The sequence below is a fragment of the Bombina bombina genome, chromosome 1, assembly GCF_027579735.1.
Source record: "Bombina bombina isolate aBomBom1 chromosome 1, aBomBom1.pri, whole genome shotgun sequence".
NCBI lineage: Eukaryota > Metazoa > Chordata > Amphibia > Anura > Bombinatoridae > Bombina > Bombina bombina.
Genome location: NC_069499.1, coordinates 1,145,983,244 through 1,146,010,518, shown reverse-complemented (window position 1 = coordinate 1,146,010,518; position 27,275 = coordinate 1,145,983,244). Strand labels below are relative to the sequence as shown.

Genomic DNA, 27,275 nt, shown 5'->3' with positions numbered 1-27,275 from the left:
GTCCCTTTAAGCCTAGCCACTAGAGATGTCGCGAATAGTTCGCCGGCGAACATAGCATGTTCATACCCAATGTTAACATGTTCTTTGCAAGTTATAGGGCCATAAATACAAGTAGCACTTTGCTATTTCCAAACCATTTTTTTTCAAAATTAGCGCTAGTTACATTGGAACACTGATATCTGTCAGGAATCCCTGATTAACCCTTGACATGTATATGTATTTTTTTTAGAAGACATCCCAAAGTATTGATCTAGGCCCATTTTGGTATATTAAATGCCACCATTTCACCACCAAATGCGATCAAATAAAAAAAAAAATGTTCACTTTTTCACAAACTTTAGGTTTCTCACTGAAATTATTTACAAATAGCTTGTGCAATTATGGCATAAATGGTTGCACATTTTTCTCTGGGATCCCCTTTGTTCAGAAATAGCAGACATATATGGCTTTGACGTGGATTTTTGATAATTAGAAGGCCGCTAAATGCACCACATGTGCATTATGTCCAGCAGTGAAGGGGTTAATTAGGGAGCATGTAGGGAGCTTTTTGGGGTAATTTTAGCTTTAGTGTAGAGTAGTAGACAACCCAAAGTATTGATCTAGGCCCATCTTGGTATATTTCATGCAACCATTTCACCGCCAAATGCGATCAAAAAAAAAAAAAGTTAAATTTTTCCAAATTTTAGGTTTCTCACTAAAATCATTTACAAACATTTTGTGCAATTATGGCACAAATGGTTGTAAATGCTTCTCTGGGATCCCCTTTTTTCAGAAATAGACATATATGGCTTTGGCATTGCTTTTTGGTAATTAGAAGGCCCATAAATGCCACTGCGCACCACACGTGTATTATGCTCAGCAGTGCAGGGGTTAATTAGGGAGCTTGTAGGGTTAATTTTAGCTTTAGTGTAATGTAGTAGACAACCCCAAGTATTGATCTAGGCCCATTTTGGTATATTTCATGCCACCATTTCACCACCAAATGCGATCAAATTAAAAAAAAAAAAGTCAACTTTTTCACCAAAATTATTTACAAACAGCTTGTGCAATTATGGCACAAATGGTTGTAAATGCTTCTCTGGGATCCCCTTTGTTCAGAAATAGCAGACATATATGGCTTTGGCGTTGCTTTTTGGTAGTTAGAAGGCCACTAAATGCAAATGCGTACAACACATGAATTATGCCCAGCAGTGAAGGGGTTAATTAGGTAGCTTGTAGGGAGCTTGCAGGGTTAATTTTAGCTTTAGACTAGAGATCAGCTTCCCACCGGACACATCAGACCCCCTGATCCCTCCCAAAGAGCTCTCTTCCCTGCCCCACCCCACAATTGTCCCCGCCATCTTAAGTACTGGCAGTACTAAAAACATAATTTATGCTTAACTGATAAATTTATTTCTCTTGTAGTGTATCCAGTCCACGGATCATCCATTACTTGTGGGATATTCTCCTTCCCAACAGGAAGTTGCAAGAGGATCACCCACAGCAGAGCTGCTATATAGCTCCTCCTCTAACTGCCATATCCAGTCATTCGACCGAAACAAGCCGAGAAAGGAGAAACCATAGGGTGCAGTGGTGACTGAAGTTTAATTAAAATTTAGACCTGCCTTAAAAGGACAGGGCGGGCCGTGGACTGGATACACTACAAGAGAAATAAAATTTATCAGGTAAGCATAAATTATGTTTTCTCTTGTTAAGTGTATCCAGTCCACGGATCATCCATTACTTGTGGGATACCAATACCAAAGCTTAAGTACACGGATGATGGGAGGGACAAGGCAGGAACTTAAACGGAAGGAACCACTGCCTGTAGAACCTTTCTCCCAAAAACAGCCTCCGAAGAAGCAAAAGTATCAAATTTGTAAAAGAATAGACAGAGCAGATATCTGTCCCTTTAAAGAACTAGCTGATAGTCCTTTGTCCAAACCCTCTTGGAGGAAGGACAATATCCTAGGAATCCTAACCCTACTCCATGAGTAATTCTTGGATTCACACCAATGAAGATATTTAAGCCAAATCTTGTGGTAAATTTTCCTGGTGACAGGCTTTCGTGCCTGTATTAAAGGTATCAATTACTGACTCGGAGAAGCCACGCTTTGATAGGATCAAGAATTCAATCTCCATGCAGTCAGTCTCAGAGAAAGTAGATTCGGATGATTGAAAGGACCTTGTATTAGAAGGTCTTGTCTCAGAGGCAGAGTCCATGGTGGAAAGGATGACATGTCCACTAGGTCTGCATACCAGGTCCTGCGTGGCCACGCAGGCGCTATCAATATCACCGATGCTCTCTCCTGTTTGATTTTGGCAATCAGACGAGGGAGCAGAGGAAACGGTGGAAACACATAGGCCAGGTTGAAGAACCAAGGCGCTGCTAGAGCATCTATCAGTGCCGCTTCTGGGTCCCTGGACCTGGATCCGTAACAAGGAAGCTTGGCGTTCTGGCGAGACGCCATGAGATCCAGTTCTGGTTTGCCCCAACGGAGAACCAATTGAGCAAACACCTCCAGATGGAGTTCCCACTCCCCCGGATGAAAAGTCTGACGACTTAGAAAATCCGCCTCCCAGTTCTCTACCCCTGGGATATGGATCGCTGATAGGTGGCAAGAGTGAGTCTCTGCCCAGCGAATTATCTTGGAGACTTCTGACATCGCTAGGGAACTCCTGGTCCCCCCTTGATGGATGATGTAAGCCACAGTCGTGATGTTGTCCGACTGAAATCTGATGAACCTCAGTGTTGCTAACTGAGGCCAAGCTAGAAGAGCATTGAATATTGCTCTTAACTCCAGAATATTTATTGGGAGGAGTTTCTCCTCCTGAGTCCATGAACCCTGAGCCTTCAGGGAGTTCCAGACTGCCCCCCAACCTAGAAGGCTGGCGTCTGTTGTTGCAATGGTCCAATCTGGCCTGCGAAAGGTCATACCTTTGGACATATGGACCCGAGATAACCACCAGAGAAGAGAATCTCTGGTTTCCTGATCCAGATTTAGTAGAGGGGACAAATCTGTGTAATCCCCATTCCACTGACTGAGCATGCATAATTGCAGCGGTCTGAGATGCAGGCGCGCAAATGGCACTATGTCCATTGCCGCTACCATTAAGCCGATTACTTCCATGCACTGAGCCACCGTGGGGCGCGGAATGGAGTGAAGAACACGGCAAGCATTTAGAAGTTTTGATAACCTGGACTCCGTCAGGTAAATTTTCATTTCTATAGAATCTATCAGAGTCCCTAGGAAGGAAACCCTTGTGAGAGGAGATAGAGAACTCTTTTCTTCGTTCACTTTCCACCCATGCGACCTCAGAAATGCCAGAAGTATCTCTGTATGAGACTTGGCAATTTGAAAGCTTGACGCCTGTATCAAGATGTCGTCTAGGTAAGGAGCCACCGCTATGCCTCGCGGTCTTAGAACCGCCAGAAGTGAGCCCAGAACCTTTGTAAAAATTCTTGGGGCTGTAGCCAACCCGAATGGAAGAGCTACAAACTGGTAATGCCTGTCTAGAAAGGCAAACCTCAGGAACCGATGATGATTCTTGTGAATCGGAATGTGAAGGTAGGCATCCTTTAAGTCCACTGTGGTCATGTACTGACCCTCTTGGATCATGGGTAAAATGGTTCGAATAGTTTCCATCTTGAATGACGGAACTCTGAGGAATTTGTTTAGGATCTTTAGATCCAAAATTGTTCTGAAGGTTCCCTCTTTTTTGGGAACCACAAACAGATTTGAATAAAACCCCCGTCCTTGTTCCGTCGGCGGAACTGGATAGATCACTCCCATTACAAGGAGGTCTTGCACGCACCTTAGGAATGCCTCTTTCTTTATCTGGTTTGCAGATAATCTTGAAAGGTGAAATCTCCCTTGTGGGGGAGAAGCTTTGAAGTCCAGAAGATATCCCTGAGATATGATCTCCAACGCCCAGGGATCCTGAACATCTCTTGCCCACGCCTGGGCGAAGAGAGTCTGCCCCCTACTAGATCCGTTGTCGGATAGGGGGCCGCTCCTTCATGCTGTCTTGGAGGCAGCAGCAGGCTTTCTGGCCTGCTTGCCCTTGTTCCAGGACTGGGTAGGTTTCCAGGCCTGCTTAGATTGTGGAAAAGTTCCCTCTTGTTTTGAAGTAGAGGGAGCTGATCCTGCACCTGCCTTGAAATTTCGAAAGGCACGGAAATTAGACTGTTTGGCCCTTGATTTGGCCCTGTCCTGAGGAAGGGTATGACCCTTACCTCCAGTAATGTCAGCAATAATTTCTTTCAAACCAGGCCCGAATAAGGTCTGCCCCTTGAAAGGAATGTTAAGTAATTTAGACTTTGAAGTCACATCAGCCTACCAGGATTTAAGCCATAGCGCCCTACGTGCCTGGATGGCGAATCCGGAATTCTTAGCCGTTAGTTTAGTCAAATGAACAATGGCATCAGAAACAAATGAGTTAGCTAGCTTAAGTGTTCTAAGCTTGTAAATAATTTCAGTCAATGGAGCTGTATGGATGGCCTCTTCCAGGGCCTCAAACCAGAACGCCGCCGCAGCACTGACAGGCGCAATGCATGCAAGGGGCTGTAAAATAAAACCTTGTTGAATAAACATTTTCTTAAGGTAACCCTCTAATTTATCCATTGGATCTGAAAAAGCACAACTGTCCTCAACCGGGATAGTGGTACGCTTTGCTAAAGTAGAAACTGCTCCCTCCACCTTAGGGACTGTCTGCCATAAGTCCCGTGTAGTGGCATCTATTGGAAACACTTTTCTAAATATAGGAGGTGGGGAAAAAGGCACACCGGGTCTATCCCACTCCTTACTAATAATTTCTGTAAGCCTTTTAGGTATTGGAAAAACATCAGTACTCACCGGCACTGCATAGTACTTATCCAGCCTACACAATTTCTCTGGCACTGCAAATGTGTCACAGTCATTCAGAGCAGCTAATACCTCCCCAAGAAACACACGGAGATTCTCAAGCTTAAAATTTAAAATTAGAAATCTCTGAATCAGGTCTCCCCGATTCAGAGACGTCACCCACAGACTGAAGCTCTCCGTCCTCAGGTTCTGCATATTGTGACGCAGTATCAGACATGGCTCTTACAGCATCTACGCGCTCTGTATCTCGTCTAACCCCAGAGCTATCGCGCTTGCCTCTCAATTCAGGCAATCTGGCTAATACCTGTGACAGGGTATTATTCATGATTGCAGCCATGTCCTGCAAAGTAATCGCTATGGGCATTCCTGATGTACTTGGCGCCATATTAGCGTGCGTCCCTTGAGCGGGAGGCGAAGGGTCCGACACGTGGGGAGAGTTAGTCGGCATAACTTCCCCCTCGACAGACCCCTCTGGTGACAAATCTTTTATAGATAAAGACTGATCTTTACTGTTTAAGGTGAAATCAATACATTTAGTACACATTCTCCTATGGGGCTCCACAATGGCTTTTAAACATAATGAACAAGTAGTTTCCTCTGTGTCAGACATGTTTGTACAGACTAGCAATGAGACTAGCAAGCTTGGAAAACACTTTAAACAAAGTTAACAAGCAATATAAAAAAACATTACTGTGCCTTTAAGAGAAACAAATTTTGGCAAAATTTGAAATCACAGTGAAAAAAGGCAGTTACACTAACGAAGTTTTTACAGTGTATGTAACAAGTTAGCAGAGCATTGCACCCACTTGCAAATGGATGATTAACCCCTTAATACAAAAAACAGATTAACAAAACGAAAAATATTTTTTTTAAACAGTCATAACTGCCACAGCTCCTACGTTTGAAGCCTTTTGAGCCCATCAGACATGTCCTATAGCATGCAGGGGACTGCTGAGGGAAGCTGACTGTCACAGTTTGTAATTTTAACTGCACCAACTGTAACTTTTATACTATAACAGTGGAAAGCCTCAGGAAAACTGTTTCTAGCAAAAATAAAGCCAGCCATGTGGAAAAAACTAGGCCCCAATAAGTTTTATCACCAAAGCATATATAAAAACGATTAAACATGCCAGCAAACGTTTTATATTACACTTTTATAAGAGTATGTATCTTTGTTAATAAGCCTGATACCAGTCGCTATTAAATCACTGCATTTAGGCTTAACTTACATTAATCCGGTATCAGCAGCATTTTTCTAGCAAGTTCCATCCCTAGAAATAAGTTTACTGCACATACCTTATTGCAGGAAAACCTGCACGCCATTCCCTCTCTGAAGTTACCTCACTCCTCAGAATATGTGAGAACGGCAATGGATCTTAGTTACTTCTGCTAAGATCATAGAAATCACAGGCAGATTCTTCTTCCAATGCTGCCTTTGATAAAACAGTACACTCCGGTACCATTTAAAAATAAACTTTTGATTGAAGTTAAAAAGCCAACTATAATACACCACTCTCCTCTTACTACGTCCATCTTTGTTGAGAGTTGCAAAAGAATGACTGGGTATGGCAGTTAGGGGAGGAGCTATATAGCAGCTCTGCTGTGGGTGATCCTCTTGCAACTTCCTGTTGGGAAGGAGAATATCCCACAAGTAATGGATGATCCGTGGACTGGATACACTTAACAAGAGAAATAAAAAAGGTATCTTTTTTTTTTATATATGTATATTTTTAGCATATTTACATATGCTGTTGTGTAGGACCCCCTCCTTAGCCCCCAACCTCCCTGATCCCCCCCCCCCCCCAAAAAAACAGCTTCCTAACCCTCCTCCTCTGCCTTATTGGGGGCCATATTGGGTACTGGCAGCTGTCTGCCAGTACCCAGTTTGCAAATAATTTTTATTTTTATTTCATTTTTCTGTAGTGTAGCTCCCCCCCCCCCAAGACCAATCCCCCACCCGCTCCCAGATCACTTAGATTTCCAAGTACTAAATATTTTGCACCCCTTTCTCCCACTTATAAAATCTTTCTGTAGTGTAGCGGTTCCCACCCGCTCCATCCCCGTGCACGCACCCGTGGGGATCCCGCCCCTCTCTGACAAGGAGCGCATCGATGGCCGCCCACCCGCCTCCCACTTCAGCTCCCACCCACCAACGAATGCGGCCATCGATGCCCAGTGCATAGTACCACTAATCGAAAAAAAATATGACAGGCAGAGGCAGGCCACCCCGCAGGGGCCGTCGTGGTGCTGTGATTCCCTTTGGCCCTAGAATAATACCCAGTGTTCAGAGGCCACGTACCCTGAACTCAAAAAGTTCTGAGGACATAGTTGACTGGCTAACACATGACACCCAATCTTCTACAGCTTCCGCTCAGAACCTTGACGCACCATCCTCCTCCAGCTTAGCTTCGGGCACCTCGCAAGTTACCACTCGCCCGCCTGCCGCCACCACCAACACTAGCACCACAGCCGCTTCACTTGATCTGTCAGAGGAGTTATTTACACATCAGTTGGAAGAAATGAGTGATGCACAACCATTATTGCCAGAGGATGTAGATAACAGGGATATGTCTCAGTCAGGCAGCATTACACACATGGACGTACGGTGTGAGGATGATGATGTTGTACCCGCTGCTGCTTCCTTTGTTGAGTTGTCAGATACAAGTGAAGCGGTTGATGATGACTATGCGTCCGTGGATGTCACGTGGGTGCCCGCTAGAAGAGAAGAAGAAGAGGGGGAAAGTTCAGATGGGGAGACAGAAAGGAGGAGACGAGTTGGAAGGAGGGAGAGGTCGTCGCAAGGAGCTAGTGGCACAGTTAGACAGCATACATCGGCACCCGGGGTCAGCCAGACAGCACGCCAATCAACGCATGCTGTTGCCACCACCAGAATGCCGTCATTGCAGAGCTCAGGTCCAACCTTGTGCAAATGGGGAGTTTGCGGTTATGCAAATGGACTGTTTGCGGTGCGTTAAACGGGGAGTTTGGTCTGTCACTGTGAAGCGGGCGTAACCCTTACACTACCTGATCGATACATCATACCTGATGTTTTAAAGCACGTTATTCCAAACAATTTAGGAATGTTTGGTTTTAATCCATAAAGGGCATAAATCACCTGGCTCTGCATCAACTATGTAATTTTCCATGGGAGTTTTGCCATGGATCCCCCTCCGGCATGCCACAGTCCAGGTGTTAGTCCCCTTGAAACAACTTTTCCATCACTATTGTGGCCAGAAATAGTCCCTGTGGGTTTTAAAATTCGCCTGCCTATTGAAGTCTATGGCGGTTTGCGAACATTTGCGGAAGTTTGCGTTCGCCAACTTAAAATTTTAGGTTCGCGACATCACTACTAGCCACCTTTTAACACTGCCTCCTCATTCAGGCTGTTGCTTTTTTTTATTGCAAGCAGCTTAGCTGTGCGCAGCAATGCCCTATACCCGATATATATGCAATCTGTAGATGCACTAAGCAACACTGTGTTGAAGAAAAAACTAAAAATGAGCATGTGCAGACAGAATTAGAAGACTAAACTTACATTTAGCAAAACTATTCAGGGTTCTAATTTTACTAAAATGTTTTGATTATTTTAATGAAATAAAAATAAATTCTAGTATTGGTGATAAATGCCCTCTGCCTATTTGTCTCTCATAAAATGCTACCTTGAATATTAGACCTATGTCTGCCGAGGACTTAGAGTAAGGTCGCACCTAAGGCCTCAGATGGTACAGACCAGAGTGCACGAGTCATCAAGCAAGCAAAGATCATATTCTTTTGATGCATCTAACAAAGCTGAAACTAGATATGCTATTTTACGCTACAGATGTTCCGTTATTTGCCCTATTGATTTTGCATCCTCTCATGGCTGCTGCCCAGACATGCTCTTGTGCCAAAATGTATTCTACTCACGTGTTGCCTGTCGCAAGACCAGTGATGTTACGCACACCTCTTAGAAAAGAAAATATTTAATCCAAAATAACCTGTATACAGGTATACCCCGTTCATACAGCGGGTGAGGGACCGGAGCCCCGCTGTAAAGTGAAAACCGCCTTAAAGCGAAACAAGGCAGTTTTAGCTTTCTTCTCACTTGCCAGTGTGTTTAATGACTTGAAGACATGTTTGAACATATATTAGGGGTGCCCCACAGGCATGTGGACAAGGCTGTGGCTCGCTGGGTAACCGGATGATCGCTGTGTAGCAGGTCTTCAGGCTGGTAAGCTGAGTCATTTATAGAACGTCTAAAAGTGCCACGTATTGGGGAGTCCTAGTGCCTGTCATTAACTGATAGTCACTGCTTTGGCTTGTTATTTGCCGTTGCTCATCACCTGCTATAATACTCCATATTGCCATTTGGGCTATTGTGTACAAGCACCCCCAAGGTCTGTGGCTTGAGCGGGTTTCCTCAGCGCTTGTTCTTTTGCCAGTGTTCTTTAGGGGTGCAATAGTGCTACGTTTAGTTTAACACAAGCCCAGCACAGTATTCAATAAATACTGTACCTGTAAAATAGTGACAATCACTGTAGTACAATTTGCCAGACTATAGCACTGAGACACAAATTGCACTGTAATGCTGTAAACAGAGTGAACTAAGCATAACAAAATGGTGCCAGTCACTTTTCTTGCAATCTCACAATGATTACAGCACCGTTTCAAAATCCATGGAGGTTGAACTGTAAAGTAAGGTATAGGTATTTAAATTTATACAATTGTAGCAACTCAGACAACTTGTTTCTCAGCCTTTGAGTTATCAGCTGTTGCCTTAGAGTTCTACCATGGGTTGGGAACATGTGAGCAGGATACACAACACTTTTTTTTTTAATTCCTTCCACTTATTCAGGATACACTTTATGGCGCATCACTTGTGTGATTATTATTGTAGCAAACTTGTTATTGCAAGCCTTTTTGTGAAATAATGCACATGCCTAAAAAAGCGTTTGATCAGTAGGTACCCATCAGACAGTACACTATGGCTGTCCCTGTGCATATATCCAAACTATTAAGACAACTGCACAAATGTAAAAATAGAAAATACTTTGTGAAATTCATTTTTAAAATTTGAATATGTAAAAAATTCTCTCATGATTCAGATAGAGCATGCAACTTTAAAATTTACTCCTATTATCAATTTTTCTTCTCTCTCTTGCTATCTTTATTTGAAAATGATGAATGTAAATCTTAGCAGCCAGCCCATTTTAGGTTCAGCACCATGGATAGCGCTTGCTTATTAGAGGCTGACATTTACCCACCAATAAGCAAGCATAACCCAGGTTCTCAATCAAAAATGGGCCGGCTCCTATGCATCACATTCCTGCTTTTTAAATAAAGATAGCAAGAGAAAAAAAAAAAATAGGAGTAAATTAGAAAGTTGCTTAAAATTGCATGCTCTATCTGAACCATTAAAGAAAAAAAAATTACGTTTAGTGTCCCTTTAATGACCAATGATAGAATTATTCTATCACTGAACAATTGATCAAACAAGCTGTGTCCTTAATTTTTTTTTTTTTTAATTAAGTCTTTCCTTATATTTACCTGCATTTACATTATGCTTACCACTGGCCTTTAAAAAAAGAAATACATTTATCAGGTAAGCATAAATTCTGACACGATGAGTCCACGGATCATCTAATTACTATTGGGAATATCACTCCTGCCCAGCAGGAGGCGGCAAAGAGCACCACAGCAAAGCTGTTCAATATCACCTCCCTTCCCTCCCACCCCAGTCATTCGACCGAAGTAAAGGAGAGAAAGGAAGTAACAAGGCGCAGAGGTGTCTGAAGTTTATAACATACCAACAACCTGTCTTAAGAACAGGGCGGGCCGTGGACTCATCGTGTCAAGAAAGAAATAAAATTTATCAGGTAAGCATAAATTTTCTTTTCTTTCTAATGACAGGATGAGTCCACGGATCATCTAATTACTATTGGGAATCAATACCCAAGCTAGATTACACAGATGATAAGGGAGGGACAAGACAGGGAACCTAAATGGAAGGCACCACAGCTTGAAGAACCTTTCTCCCAAAAGCGGCCTCAGCCGAGGCAAAAGTGTCAAATTTGTAGAATTTTGAAAAAAAGTGTGAAGAGAGGACCAAGTTGCAGCCTTGCAAATCTGTTCCACAGAAACTTTATCCTTGAATGCCCATGAGGAAGAAACAGCCCTCGTGGAATGAACCGAACTCTCTGGAAGATGCTGTCCAGCAGTTTCATAGGCAAAACGTATGAAACTCTTCAGCCAAAAAGAAAGAGAAGTAGCCGTAGCTTTCTGTCCCTTACGTTTTCCTGAGAAAACCACAAACAAAGCAGAAGACTGACGAAAATCCTTAGTCGCCTGTAAGTAAAATTTTAGAGCACGTACCACGTCTAAATTGTGCAAAAGCCATTCCTTCTGAGAAGGAGGAATAGGACACAATGAAGGAACAACAATCTCCTGATTAATGTTCCGGTCAGAAACTACTTTAGGGAGAAACCCTAACTTTGTATGTAAAACTACCTTATTCGAAAGAAAAATAAAGGTAACGTGACTCATACTGTAATGCCGAGAGCTCTGACACTCTACGAGCAGATGAAATAGCAACAAGAAACAAAAAAACTTTCCAAGATAACAACTTAATATCTAAGGAATGCATAGGCTCAAACGGAGCCCCTTGAAGAACCTTAAAGGAACATTAAACCCCCCAAAAAAATATGTCATGATTCAGACAGAGAATACAATTTTAAACAGCATTCCAATTTACTTCTATTGTCGAATTTGCTTCATTCTTTAGATACCCTTTGTTAAATAAATAGCAATGCACATGGGTGAGCCAATCACGAGGCAAATATGTGCAGCCACCAATCAGAAGCTACTTAGCCTATCTAGATATGCTTTTCAGCACAGAATATCAAGAAAATGAAGCAAATTAGATAACATAAGTAAATTAGAAAGTTGTTTAAAATGGCATTCGTTATCTGAATCATGAAAGAAAAAAAATGGGTTTAATGTCACTTTAAGAACTAAATTAAGACTCCAGGCCTGTTTGAAAACAGGCATGATCCTGACAAAGGCCTGACAAAACGACTGCACGTCTGGAACGTCTGCCAGACGACGTTTGTATAACAAAATAGACCAGGCAGATATTTGACCCTTTAGGGAACTTGCCGATAATCCTTTCTCCAAACCCTCTTGGAGATGAATGACAGAATTCAAGGAATCCTAACTCTACTCCAAGCGTAGCCCTTGGATTCACACCAATATAGATATTAATGCCATATCTTGTGTGACCCGAGGAAGGAAGAGCGAACAGAGGAATAGGTATGCAAGACTGAAATTTCAAGGTACCGCCAGGGCGTCTATCAGTACCGCCTGAGGGTCCCTTGACCTCGATCCGTACCTCGGAAGCTTGGCATTCTGCCGAGATGCCATGAGATCCAATTCCGTCTGACCCTATTTGAGAATCATGCTGGAAAACGCTTCCAGATGGAGTTCCCACTCCCCTGTGTGAAAGGTCTGTCTGCTCAGGAAGTCCGTCTCCCAGTTGTCCACCCCTGGGATGTGGATTGCCGACAGAAAGCAATTGTGGGTCTCCGCCCACCGAATTATCTTGGCTACCTCTGTCATGGCTAAGGAACTCCCCGTTCCTCCCTGATGATTGATGGAAGCCACTGAAGTTACGTTGTCCGAGGCTAACTGGGGCCAGGCCAGAAGAGCATTGAAGATTGCTCTCAGCTCCAGAATGTTTATGGGCAGAAAAGACTCTGACTGAGTCCAAGTTCCCTGAGCCTTTAGAGAGCCCCAGACTGCCCCCCATCCTAGAAGGCTGGTGTCTGTTGTCACAATCACCCAGGAGGGTCTGCGAAAGCAGGTTCCCTGGGAGAGATGATCCTGAGACAACCACCAAAGAAGAGAATCCCTTGTCTCCTGCTCCAGCTGTATTCATGGAGACAAATCCGCAAAATCTCAATTCCATTGACTGAGCATGTTTAACTGCAGAGGTCTGAGGTGGAAACGAGAGAACGGGATGATGTCCATTGCCGCCACCATCAGCCAGATTACCTCCATGCACTGAGCCAATGATGGCAAAGGAGCGGACTGAAGCGCCAGGCAAGAATCGAAAATCTTTGTTTTCTTGATCTCTGTCAGAAGAATCTTCATTGATAGGGAATCTATTATGGTTCCCAAGAAAGTTACCCTTGTATTTGGAACTAAGGAGCTCTTTTTCAAATTTACCTTCCATCCGTGAGATCGCAGGAAAGATAATATTTCCGTGTGGGACCTTGCTTGTTGAAAGGATGGTGTCTGGACCAGGATGTTGTCCAGATAGGGCGCCACTGCAATGCCCCGTAAATCGGAGCCCCGCCCCCAACAGGGACCCCAGAACATTTGAGAAAATTCTGGGAGCTGAGGCAAGGCCGAAAGGAAGAGCCACGAATTGGAAGCGTTTGCAAACCTTAGAAACTTGTGATGATCCCTGTGAATGGGTACATGCAGGTACACGTCCTTTAAATCCACCGTTGTCATAAATTGACCCTCTTGGACCAAAGGAAGAATGGAACCAATAGTTTCCATCTTGAAGGACGGTACTCTGAGAAATTTGTTTAGACTCTTAAGATCTAAAGTTGGTCTGAAGGTTCCCTCCTTTTTGGGAACCACAAACAGATTGGAATAAAACCCCAGACCCTGTTCCTGCATCGGAACAGGCACTATCACTCCCAGGTTGGAGGGGTCCCGTACAGTGTAAGAACGCCTCTCTTTTTGTCTGGTCTACAGATAATCTTGAAAGCAGAAACCTGCCTCTGGGAGGAAAATTCTTGAACTCTAGTTTGTATCCCTGGGACACTAGGTCCACTGCCCAGGGATCCTGAACATCTCAAACCCAAGCCTGAGCGAAGGAAAGCCTGCCCCCCACAAGATCCGGTCCGGATCGGAGGCAGGCCCTTCATGATGTCTTTTCAATAGCAGGCTTTTTGAATTGTTTTCCCTTGTTCCAAGACTGATTGGATCTCCAGGAAGGTTTAGACTGTTCTTGCTTGGAAGAGGAAGCGGAAGAATTTCCCTTGAAATTTCGAAAGGAACGAAAATTACTCAGACGTCCCTTTTGTTTTGTTTCTCCTATCCTGAGGGAGACGACCCTTTCCTCCCGTAACATCAAAGATCATTTCTGTCAAACCCGTTACAAACAAGGTCTTTTCCTTGTAAGGAATTGCTAAAAGTTTAGAATTAGATGACACATCCGCAGACCAAGGTTTTAACCATAAAGCTCTGCGGGCTAGTACAGCAAAACCTGAAATCTTTGCTCCCAGCTTGATAACCTGTAGGAAAGCACCAGTAATAAAAGGAATTAGCCAACTTAAGGGCTTTTATCCTATCCTGGATCTCATCAAGGGGATTTGTCTGTCCTAATAGCATCAGACAGCGCATCAAACCAATATGCCGCCGCACTAGTGACGGCTGCAATGCATACTGCAGGTTGCCATTGCAAACCTTGGTGTATATACATCCTTCTTGAGTAACTCCTCTAAATTTTTTGTCCATAGGATCTTTAAAGGCACAACTATATTCTATGGGGATAGTAGTTCTCTTGGCCAGAGTGGAAATAGCTCCTTCCACCTTGGGTACTGTTTGCCAAGCCTCCTTGATAGAGTCCGCTATGGGAAACATCTTTTTAAATATAGGGGATGGAGAAAAAGGGATACCCGGTCTCTCCCATTCCTTAGCAATTATCTCAGTAGCTCTATCTGGTACAGGAAAAACCTCCACCAAGGAAGGTACATCAAAATATTGGTTTAGCTTACTGGATTTCTAAGTATTAACTACGACCATGGTGTCGCTGTCATCCAATGTAGCTAAAACCTCCTTGAGTAACATACAACCTCAGTATCAGCAGGAGTAATTACACTGTCAGAATCTGAAATTTCACCCTCAGATGCTACCAAAGTATCCTCCTCCGGCTTCTGTGAGTGGGCATTGGAAATAGCAACAACTGAATCAGTAACCTCTACTGAATGTTTATCTTTCCTCTTGCATTTTGCCTGCAACAAGGGAAAAGCAGACAACGCATCAGAAACTGTAGAGGACAAGAGGGAAGCGATGCCTTGCAGCATAACTCCAGAAGGAGTTAAGGAGGAAGCGCAGGGCACTGCATGTGGGCGGTAAAAGTTGGGACGCTTGAGGAGAAAGCTGCAGCATAAACTGAACATTATCATTAGACTCCTGAACAGCATCAGTCTTAGAAAATGTTGGTTCCACATTGGCATCAAAACATAATGAACAAGTGACATTTTGCAGGACCTCTTGGTCCATTCTGACGCACAATGATCAAATTATGAAATCAAAAAACCTTGAAATTCTTTAATTAAAAATTAAAGCAGAAAAAAACGTTACGGTCTCTTTAAATTTCAAAACGTTACTTTTTTTTACTTTTACAGCAAGGTATACCAACAATACAAAAAAATTCCCCAGATGACCTCTACACCTCAGCTCAGCTGAGGTGCCAACCTGCCCTGCTGCACTGGAGGAACCCCTTAATTAGATAATAATCCGGACTCGTCATTTTCTATTTATTTTCAGTAAAAACCAGAGTCCGGAGTGGGCTCTTTCACAAGCTACTGCGTAGGTACAGATCCGGAAGACCAGCGTGAAAAAAAAAAAAAAAAAAAAAAAAAAAGCCGCGCAACTGCCACCTCAGCTAAGTCCCGCCCATCGTAGGAGTCTTAAACAGTAATCTCCCGGTCGGTAAAAATGTCTGACAAACCGCCGGGAGCAGAGAACACCACACAGAGAATAAGCCTTAAACACCTCCCGGTCGGTAAACAGTCTCAGAGGAAAACTGCCGGGAGAAGTGAATTCACACACGTATTAGCCCTCAACTCCTCAGCCCCGTAATAGCCACAGTGCCTGCATTAAACAAACTGCCTTATGGAATTAGTCCCCCAAATTTAGAGAGGAAACTGTGTCCCAATAAATGAATAAATAAAGTGCCCATATTTTTCTCCTTTACTGAAAAAATAAAGCAGCGCTTACCCTCAAAGATCTGCCAGGCAGCTCACTAGGTTTGAGAGGTCCTCTCCCTTCCATGGACCTGAGGAAAGAGAAAAGACTGAGTGATCTTACTCAGGCTTTCATAGTTAGGGCAGCATACACTACACGGGAGGTGCAGTGAGAATTATGTCCCACAAGTTCCCATTGCTCTAAAGCCACCACTGCTCTACTGAAGAGACTGATATGGACTACGGCAACACCCCAGAACAAGCAGTACAATCTTGCACCGCTTTAAAAAAATAAAATCTTGCTTGAAGAATCTTTTACTAACACCTAACTTTACCACTTCCTCGCTCTAACATAGGCAAAGAGAATGACTGGGGTGGGAGGGAAGGGAGCTGATATTTAACAGCTTTACTGGGCAGGAGTGATATTCCCAATAGTAATTAGATGATCCGTGGACTCATCGTGTCATTAGAAAGTATATGTTTGTCCACCAATAAGCAGTGGTGTATCCACAAATGAGCTACTGTTCATGCCCAATTAAGACCACTAGCTTCAACAGCTTTAAAGTGGCAATGAGCAAACTCTTAAAGAATCACTTATTTGTGTGGGCCAAACAATTTGAAGGGCTTCACATTAAAACATAATCAAGGGTGCCGACACCTTAGGTCATGTGGCAACATCTAGGGTCATACGATAGAGCAGCTGGTTACAAAAATAAACAAAAAACAGGGTTCTGGTTCACCGACAGGCATACATTTGTTTTATACACAACAGAAGGCTATATATAAACATATTCCGTTTAGGACTGAAACACTTTGCAAATGTGCTTTTATCAAAAGCCATTATCTGTCTGCATATTTAGTTTTTTTTCCTTAAAGGGACAGTTTACTCAAACATTTTCTCCCCTTTAATTTGTTCCCAATGATCCACTTTATCTGCTGGAGTGTATTAAATTGTTTACAAGTAGCTCCTTTACCCTTATATTGTCATTTGAAATAGTTGATTTAGCATGTGGTATCCCCACCTATGCTGAAAGTTTGTGGCCGCAGGTCCAAGCTATTGATAAGCTTTGTAAACACAGCCAGCAGAAGAAATTATACTCCCAGTGGGATATAGCAGAAATAAGGTAATACAATGTTAATTTTGCATTGTTCTCTCCAATTATTGGTGATTGATTTATGGACAGATATAAGATAAAGAAGCAGGTATATGAACACAATGTGATAAAGTAATGAGATCTGATTATACCTACAAGCTCAACCCATTTTATTAGGTTGTGGCTTCAAAACACAAAATTAGAGCTTTAATATACACATATCCTTAAAAAGCTAATGTTCATACATTTTTTTACTCTGCAGTTGGTAAAAAAAAAAGCAATTGTAAACACATTAAGGTAAAACAATTTTACAGTATACTGTCCCTTTAATGTAAATAAATAAAAAAAAAATTCAAAAAAAAAGTGCTACCATATTACCCTTGAGCTTGATTTTTTTTTTTTAATGTTTGCAGTATATGGTTAACCATTGTTTGCTTTTATGTACTGACTAAACTTATAAAACAGCCTGGCATTACTTTACAATCTAGCTTTGCACTGAACAGAAATTCCCTTGTGTGGAGCTCTGATGTAGCCAAAATTCAAAATGAAGTGACTCAGACGTCACATAGAAAAACCATCAACAATTTGATCAAACCCAACAGCACTTTTCTATTTTGGTTAATATTTGCTTTATTTCTAAAATCATAATAAATCAGTGTTAATTAATCACACTATTCTATACAAAAAAAAAAAAGTAAATTTTAAGGGTTTACATCAATTTATATACCCAAGACAAAAAGCACTTTTCTTTTTTAACTGATATCAAGATTATTTGTAACACACCACAATTCAGAATGTTGAAAGATGGAAAAAGTTTAAGAAAACCTCTACAAAGACTAAAAGTATAAACAGATGGAAATTGCAGAGACACACAGAAGTACCCTCTTATAATCCATAAGGCTTTTAGACCTGCTTCTCTTTGGCATATCCTTTTTGAATGCAAGGAAGAAATATTACATATTAAGATTTTAAAAAACAAACAAGCAAGCTATTATGGTCCTTAATATAACTATTTTGAAAATAAATCTGCTAGGAAGAATAATCAGACATCTCTAAAACAGGTAGATAAGCACATCCTATGTGTGCAATGTGCATGTAATTTGGCTAGCTCTACAGAAAGTAATAGTAGGTTAATAGTACACACTATATATATGCACAATATATCACACACACACACATATATATATTTATTTTTAATAGAACATCAGGCAGAAAGGAGGGAACTCACAGGTCTTTACATTAAGAGTTTCTTTATTTCATAAATCACATCAAAAAAGGACCTATTTTTGATGTGATTTATGAAATAAAGATAAACTCTTGATGATGTAAAGACCCGTGAGTGCCCTCCTTTTGCCTGATGTTCTATTAATAATTTTGAGGAGTCACCCGGGCGACGTATGAAACATATATGAGTGAGTGCATGCTACTGATAATATATAAAAAAACTAAATTAGCAAGTGGTTTTCTTACATCTATCCTCCACATAAACTACTGAGGATTAAAAACAATCTTGTGTGCCAAATGTAATAAAGAGTAAGACTTTCTAAAACTAATAAAATGTCTGGTGCCAGAGAAAAGGACAACTCAGTATTTAAGAATCCATATCTCTTACCGACTGATCTGTAGTCAGAGGTGTGTACCCAGTCATTAGGAAGTGCAGCCTTGGGGTTGGAATGAGAGAGGCAATGAGCCCAATAAGATCGTTGTTCATGTAGCCTGGGTATCGCAGGGTGGTGGTGCTTGCAGACATTATGGTAGAGACCTGTGGGGATCACAGAGATCACAAGCTCAGCTACAAAAATGACAGTGTAGTTTTTACATTTTGTGGTTAGGCACCATAAAGCACAGGACGCAAAGGAGTATGACGACTGTAAAACTATGGTCAGTTCAAAACTCAAAATGAATCAGATTTAGATTTAAAACTAGGACAAAAGGCCAGATTGTAGGAGACTTGTAAAACCATTACCATACATCTAATCCAGTGCTAGGTCTCTTGTGAGATTTAAAATTTTACTAAAAACAGTTCAAACTTAATGCATGCAAGGATATAGTATTACCTTAAAAACTTTACAATTTACTTTCTATTATCAAAGCATGCACTTCTCTGAACCAAAATTTGGCATCAGTTTTGCAAGAATGCTTTCAACAATGGTGCAAACAATGCTGCCATGACATGCTTTAAAAGCATTCTTGCAAAACTTCTGCAGACACATGTGTGCTACCTACCTTGGTATGGTCTCCAACACAATAGTTAATACATAAATAGAATTATGAATCCAAAGCAAAAAAGGATTAGCCTGACAATATATAGATGATTTGCTTTAAAAGAACTATTAAATATTGTATAATTTCATAATCCACAAATGCACAATAAAAAGACAACGTTATAGCACTTGCTCTGATTTTCAAATATGCTTCTATAACCATGCCCCCTGTACCATGTGACAGCTATCAGCAAATTACAGACTCATATGTCTACATGGAATTCTTGCACAATGCCTCAGAAAGTGTACATATAAAGATTGAACACAAACTGAGAACGAAAGTACACAAGTTGTCTAAAACTATGTTCTATCTGAACCATGAAAGTTTAATTTTTTGACATTGTCAATAACATTTATTGCATTTGTGTTAGATTAATTGTTTAAACGTTACTGAAAACTAGAAGTTATCAACCAAATAAAAGCAATTTCTTGATCTTGTCCCACCATACCATTAAGAAACCCCCACCTGAGGGGAGTGGACAGAATTAACCACTGCCTAATTTAACGCTGGCATGTAATTGTACATGTACAGAAATAGTCTATTATTTCCATAATGAAAAAATAAAATTTGTCTGGCACATACTATCACTGTATTAAGAAACCTCATTGATTTCTCTATCAGGGCTCCCATAAAGGAAAAACACATGGCTCCTTTGGAGTATAATTTTCATACTTAAATGGGACATAATACTCATATGATAAGTCACTTAAAACTGATGCAGTATAACTGTAAAAAGCTGGAATATATCACCTGAGCATCTCTATGTAAAAAAGGAACATATTTTACCTAACAATTTCCTCAGCTCAGCAGAGTAAGCCCTGTGTAAAAAGTTATACTCAGCTGCAGGTAAAAATGAAGAAGTGTACTGCAGCCAATCAGCATCAACAGTGCTGAGGTCATGAACTCTTACTGTGATCTCATGAGATTTAATAGTAGACATCCATAAAATGAATAGGGAAATAAGATGAGTTGTGCATGAAGCTCGCTCCCTTGTCTGTCCTGGAAAAAGCATACGGATTTGCTGCTTTAAGTCATTTACAATGGGTGAAATGGTGTGAATACTTAAGACATGTTGAAGTAAAATATCTTTCTTTTTTACATAGGGATGCTCAGGTGATATTTTCAGCTTTTTGCAGCTAGGATGCATCACTTTCAAGTGTTTCAACATTTGGGTATCATGGCCCTTTAAGGATCTTGTTCACCAAGAAATTAACCCCGAACCAAAACTTCTTCATTTTTGGGTAGTCACAGAGCATATGTTCTAAATTTACAGTTGAAAGATTACACTTAGTACAAGAACTAAAAACATTTTTATTCCATTTAGTCATCTTGGCCGGGGTTATATAATAGTAACTAATTAATTTAGTCTGATATTCAAGTCAAGAAGCCAAAAAAGAAAAAAAAAAAAAAAAAGGAGGCTCTATAAACTCTACAGAAGCTTTATACATTGATTATTAAGTCCAGATCAGGGAGAACTCTCAGTCAGCTATTAGTTCTTTGTTGCAAAAAAAAGGGTTCCTTTTTTGTAAAAAAAAAAAAGGATTCTTTACCAGAATTTTGTATAACAATACTGTACAGTATAAGAAGTGGTTTGTTTCGCCATATTCAAAAAGCACACCTCAGAGATCAGGCCACTAACACCTAGTCAAGGACCACAGCCTTTATACTGGCAAACCTGGAACCACATGAAGGGCTGCAGTAGAGACCCTCAAACAAAAGGCAAAAATGTATTCTCCTGCAGCAAGGCAAGAGTAGAGAGGGTTCCTAGTCCTGTCCACCATGAAGGATGGACAGAACTAGGAAAGGTTTAAGGAACATCCTAAAGGGTTTAATAAGGGGATGGTTATTTTTTTTTCCCCACACTGCTCAGAGAGGGGTTTTCACTGGTATTACTAGGGAGGGCCAAGATATGTGTAAAGTTTTAGCCTCCATAAAGCAATGGCTGTAAACAAGGTTCCCCTAGTTTGAAAGCCTGTAAGGTTATGTTATCTCCTCAGCCAAGGACAGTTAGGGAAAGTTATAAAGGGACAGTCAACACCAGAATTTTTGTTGTTTAAAAAACATAATTTATGCTTACCTGATAAATTTATTTCTCTTGTAGTGTATCCAGTCCACAGATCATCCATTACTTGTGGGATATTCTCCTTCCCAACAGGAAGTTGCAAGAGGATCACCCACAGCAGAGCTGCTATATAGCTCCTCCCCTCACTGCCATATCCAGTCATTCGACCGAAACAAGCCGAGAAAAGGAGAAACCATAGGGTGCAGTGGTGACTGTAGTTTAATTAAAATTTAGACCTGCCTGAAAAGGACAGGGCGGGCCGTGGACTGGATACACTACAAGAGAAATAAATTTATCAGGTAAGCATAAATTATGTTTTCTCTTGTTAAGTGTATCCAGTCCACGTATCATCCATTACTTGTGGGATACCAATACCAAAGCTAAAGTACACGAATGATGGGAGGGACAAGGCAGGAACGTAAACGGAAGAAACCACTGCCTGTAGAACCTCTCTCCCAAAAACAGCCTCCGAAGAAGCAAAAGTATCAAATTTGTAAAATTTGGAAAAAGTATGAAGGGAAGACCAAGTTGCAGCCTTGCAAATCTGTTCAACAGAGGCCTCATTTTTAAAGGCCCAGGTGGAAGCCACAGCTCTAGTAGAATGAGCTGTAATCCTTTCAGGAGGCTGCTGTCCAGCAGTCTCATAGGCTAAACGGATTATACTCCGAAGCCAAAAAGAAAGAGAGGTTGCCGAGGCCTTCTGACCTCTCCTCTGTCCAGAGTAAACAACAAACAGGTTAGATGTTTGGCGAAAATCTTTAGTAGCCTGTAAGTAAAACCTCAAGGCACGGACTACGTCTAGATTATGCAAAAGACGTTCCTTCTTTGAAGAAGGATTAGGACATAATGATGGAACAACAATCTCTTGATTGATATTCTTGTTAGAAACCACCTTAGGTAAAAACCCAGGTTTTGTACGCAGAACAACTTTATCTGAATGAAAGATCAGATAAGGAGAATCACAATGTAAGGCAGATAACTCAGACTCTTCGAGCCGAGGAAATAGCCATCAGAAAAAGAACTTTCCATGAAAGAAGTTTGATATCAATAAAATGAAGGGGTTCAAACGGAACCCCTTGAAGAACTTTAAGAACCAAGTTTAAGCTCCATGGAGGAGCAACAGGTTTAAACACAGGCTTAATTCTAACTAAAGCCTGACAAAATGCCTGAACGTCTGGAACTTCTGCCAGACGCTTGTGTAAAAGAACAGACAGAACAGAAATCTGTCCCTTTAAAGAACTAGCTGATAATCCTTTGTCCAAACCCTCTTGGAGGAAGGACAATATCCTAGGAGTCCTAACCCTACTCCATGAGTAATTCTTGGATTCACACCAATGAAGATAATTATGCCATATCTTGTGGTAAATTTTCCTGGTGACAGGCTTTCGTGCCTGTATTAAGGTATCAATTACTGACTCGTAGAAGCCACTATTTGATAGGATCAAGCGTTCAATCTCCATGCAGTCAGTCTCAGAGAAAGTAGATTCGGATGATTGAAAGGACCTTGTATTAGAAGGTCTTGTCTCAGAGGCAGAGTCCATGGTTGAAAGGATGACATGTCCACTAGGTCTGCATACCAGGTCCTGCGTGGCCACGCAGGCGCTATCAATATCACCGATGCTCTTTCCTGTTTGATTTTGGCAATCAAACGAGGGAGCAGAGGAAAACGGTGGAAACACATAAGCCAGGTTGAAGAACCAAGGCGCTGCTAGAGCATCTATCAGTGCCGCTTCTGGGTCCCTGGACCTGGATCCGTAACAAGGAAGCTTGGTGTTCTGGCGAGATGCCATGAGATCCAATTCTGGTTTGCCCCAACGGAGAACCAATTGAGCAAACACCTCCGGATGGAGTTCCCATTCCCCCGGATGAAAAGTCTGACGACTTAGAAAATCCGCCTCCCAGTTCTCTACACCTGGGATATGGATCGTTGACAGGTGGCAAGAGTGAGTCTCTGCCCAGCGAATTATCTTGGAGACTTCTGACATCGCTAGGGAACTCCTGGTTCCCCCTTGATGGTTGATGTAAGCCACAGTCGTGATGTTGTCCGACTGAAATCTGATGAACCTCAGTGTTGCTAGCTGAGGCCAAGCCAGAAGAGCATTGAATATTGCTCTTAACTCCAGAATATTTATTGGGAGGAGATTCTCCTCCTGAGTCCATGAACCCTGAGCCTTCAGGGAGTTCCAGACTGCACCCCAACCTAGAAGGCTGGCATTTGTTACAATTGTCCAATCTGGTCTGCGAAAGGTCATACCCTTAGACAGATGGGCCCGAGATAACCACCAGAGAAGAGAATCTCTGGTTTCCTCATCCAGATTTAGTAGAGGGGACAAATCTGTGTAATCCCCATTCCACTGACTGAGCATGCATAATTGCAGCGGTCTGAGATGCAGGCACGCGAATGGCACTATGTCCATCGCGCTACCATTAAGCCGATTACTTCCATGCAGTAAGCCACCGTGGGGCGCGGAATGGAGTGAAGAACACGGCAAGCATTTAGAAGTTTTGATAACCTGGACTCCGTCAGGTAAATTTTAATTTCTACAGAATTTATCAGAGTCCCTAGGAAGGAAACCCTTGTGAGAGGAGATAGAGAACTCTTTTCTTCGTTCACTTTCCACCCATGCGACCTCAGGAATGCCAGAACTATCTCTGTATGAGATTTGGCAATTTTAAAGCTTGACGCCTGTATCAGGATATCGTCCAGGTAAGGAGCCACCGCTATGTCTTGCGGTCTTAGGACCGCCAGAAGTGAGCCCAGAACCTTTGTAAAAATTCTTGGGGCTGTAGCCAACCCGAATGGAAGAGCTACAAATTGGTAATGCCTGTCTAGAAAGGCAAACCTCAGGAACTGATGATGATTCTTGTGAATCGGAATGTGAAGGTAGGCATCCTTTAAGTCCACTGTGATCATGTACTGACCCTCTTGGATCATGGGTAAAATGGTTCGAATAGTTTCCATCTTGAATGACGGAAATCTGAGGAATTTGTTTAGGATCTTTAAATCCAAAATTGGTCTGAAGGTTCCCTCTTTTTTGGGAACCACAAACAGGATTTGAATAAAACCCCTGTCCTTGTTCCGTCCGCGGAACTGGATGGATCACTCCCATTACAAGGAGATCTTGTACGCAGCTTAGGAATGCCTCTTTATCTGGTTTGCAGATAATCTTGAAAGGTGAAATCTCCCTTGTGGAGGAGAAGCTTTGAAGTCCAGAAGATATCCCTGAAATATGATCTCCAACGCCCAGGGATCCTGAACATCTCTTGCCCACGCCTGGGCGAAGAGAGAGTCTGCCCCTACTAGATCCGTTGTCGGATAGGGGGCCGCTCCTTCATGCTGTCTTAGAGGCAGCAGCAGGCTTTCTGGCCTGCTTGCCCTTGTTCCAGGACTGGTTAGGTTTCCAGGCCTGCTTGGATTGAGCAAAAGTTCCCTCTTGTTTTGAAGCAGAGGAAGTTGATGCTGCAACTGTCTTGAAATTTCGAAAGGCACGAAAATTAGACTGTTTGGCCTTTGATTTGGCCCTGTCCTGAGGAAGGGTATGACCCTTACCTCCAGTAATGTCAGCAATAATTTCTTTCAAACCAGGCCCGAATAAGGTCTGCCCCTTGAAAGGAATGTTGAGTAATTTAGACTTTGAAGTCACATCAGCTGACCAGGATTTGAGCCATAGCGCCCTACGCGCCTGGATGGCGAATCCGGAATTCTTAGCTGTTAGTTTAGTCAAATGAACAATGGCATCAGAAACAAATGAGTTAGCTAGCTTAAGAGTTCTAAGCTTGTCAACAATTTCAGTCAATGGAGCTGTATGGATGGCCTCTTCCAGGGCCTCAAACCAGAATGCCGCCGCAGCAGTGACAGGCGCAATGCATGCAAGGGGCTGTAAAATAAAACCTTGTTGAATAAACATTTTCTTTAAGGTAACCCTCTAATTTTTTATCCATTGGATCTGAAAAAGCACAACTGTCCTCAACCGGGATAGTGGTACGCTTTGCTAAAGTAGAAACTGCTCCCTCCACCTTAGGGACAGTCTGCCATAAGTCCCGTGTAGTGCCATCTATTGGAAACATTTTTCTAAATATAGGAGGTGGGGAAAAGGGCACACCGGGCCTATCCCACTCCTTACTAATAATTTCTATAAGCCTTTTAGGTATTGGAAAAACATCAGTACTCACCGGCACTGCATAGTATTTATCCAGCCTACACAATTTCTCTGGCACTGCAATTGTGTCACAGTCATTCAGAGCAGCTAATACCTCTCCAAGCAATACACGGAGGTTCTCAAGCTTACATTTAAAATTAGAAATCTCTGAATCAGGTCTCCCCGATTCAGAGACGTCACCCACAGACTGAAGCTCTCCGTCCTCAGGTTCTGCATATTGTGACGCAGTATCAGACATGGCTCTTACAGCATCTACGCGCTCTGTATCTCGTCTAACCCCAGAGCTATCGCGCTTGCCTCTCAATTCAGGCAATCTGGATAATACCTCTGACAGGGTATTATTCATGATTGCAGCCATGTCCTGCAAAGTAATCGCTATGGGCGTCCCTTATGTACTTGGCGCCATATTAGCGTGTGTCCCTTGAGCGGGAGGCGAAGGGTCCGACACGTGGGGAGAGTTAGTCGGCATAACTTCCCCCTCGACAGACCCCTCTGGTGACAATTCTTTTATAGATAAAGACTGATCTTTACTGTTTAAGGTGAAATCAATACATTTAGTACACATTCTCCTATGGGGCTCCACCATGGCTTTTAAACATAATGAACAAGTATCCTCTGTTTCAGACATGTTTGTACAGACTAGCAATGAGACTAGCAAGTTTGGAAAACACTTTAAAGCAAGTTAACAAGCAATATAAAAAAATGTTACTGTGCCTTTAAGAGAAACAAATTTTGACAAAATTTGAAATAACAGTGAAAAAAGGCAGTTACACTAACAAAATTTTTTCAATGTATTTAACAAGTCAGCAGAGCATTGCACCCACTTGCAAATGGATGATTAACCCCTTAATAACAAAAACAGAATAATAAATGACAAAAACATTTTTTAAACAGTCACAACAACTGCCACAGTCTACTGTGATTGTTACCCTCCTCAAACACGACTTTGAAGCCTTTTGAGCCCTCCAGAGATGTCCTGTATCATGCAGAGGGAAGCTGAATGTCTGTCAGTATTTTTAGCTGCACAGAAAAGCACTAAAATAGGCCCTTCCCACTCATATTGCAACAGTGGAAAGCTTCAGGAAACTGTTTCTAGGCAAAAATCAAGCCAGCCATGTGGAAAAAAACTAGGCCCCAATAAGTTGTCACCAAACATATATAAAAACGATTAACATGCCAGCAAACGTTTTATATTACACTTTTATAAGAGTATGTATCTCTGTTAATAAGCCTGATACAAGTCGCTATCACTGCATTTAAGGCTTAACTTACATTAATCCGGTATCAGCAGCATTTTTCTAGCAAATTCCATCCCTAGAAATATATTAACTGCACATACCTTATTGCAGGAAAACCTGCACGCCATTCCCCCTCTGAAGTTACCTCACTCCTCAGAATATGTGATAACGGCAGTGGATCTTAGTTACTTCTGCTAAGATCATAGAAATCACAGGCAGATTCTTCTTCTAATGCTGCCTGAGATGAAACAGTACACTCCGGTACCATTTAAAAATAAACTTTTGATTGAAGTTAAAAAGCTAACTATAATACACCACTCTCCTCTTACTACGTCCATCTTTGTTGAGAGTTGCAAGAGAATGACTGGGTATGGCAGTGAGGGGAGGAGCTATATAGCAGCTCTGCTGTGGGTGATCCTCTTGCAACTTCCTGTTGGGAAGGAGAATATCCCACAAGTAATGGATGATCCGTGGACTGGATACACTTAACAAGAGAAAGATAGATAATCCTTTTATTACCCATTCCCCAGTTTTGCATAACCAACACAGTTATAATAATACAGTTTTACCTCTGATTAACTTGTATCTAAGCATCTTCTGACAGCCCCCTGATCACATGACATTTTATTTATTATCTATTGACTTTCATTT

The 27,275-nt window shown here is 41.9% G+C and overlaps 1 protein-coding gene across 1 annotated transcript in view; it reads right to left on the bottom strand.

Moving 5' to 3' along the window:
* Positions 1 to 27,275, bottom strand: part of TUBG1 (tubulin gamma 1) — a 108,494-nt gene that overhangs the window by 25,149 nt on the left and 56,070 nt on the right. The window contains exon 8 of the mRNA XM_053699350.1: positions 18,512 to 18,661. Coding sequence (XP_053555325.1) covers positions 18,512 to 18,661 — 150 coding nt within the window. The remainder of the gene's footprint in view (positions 1 to 18,511; positions 18,662 to 27,275) is intronic.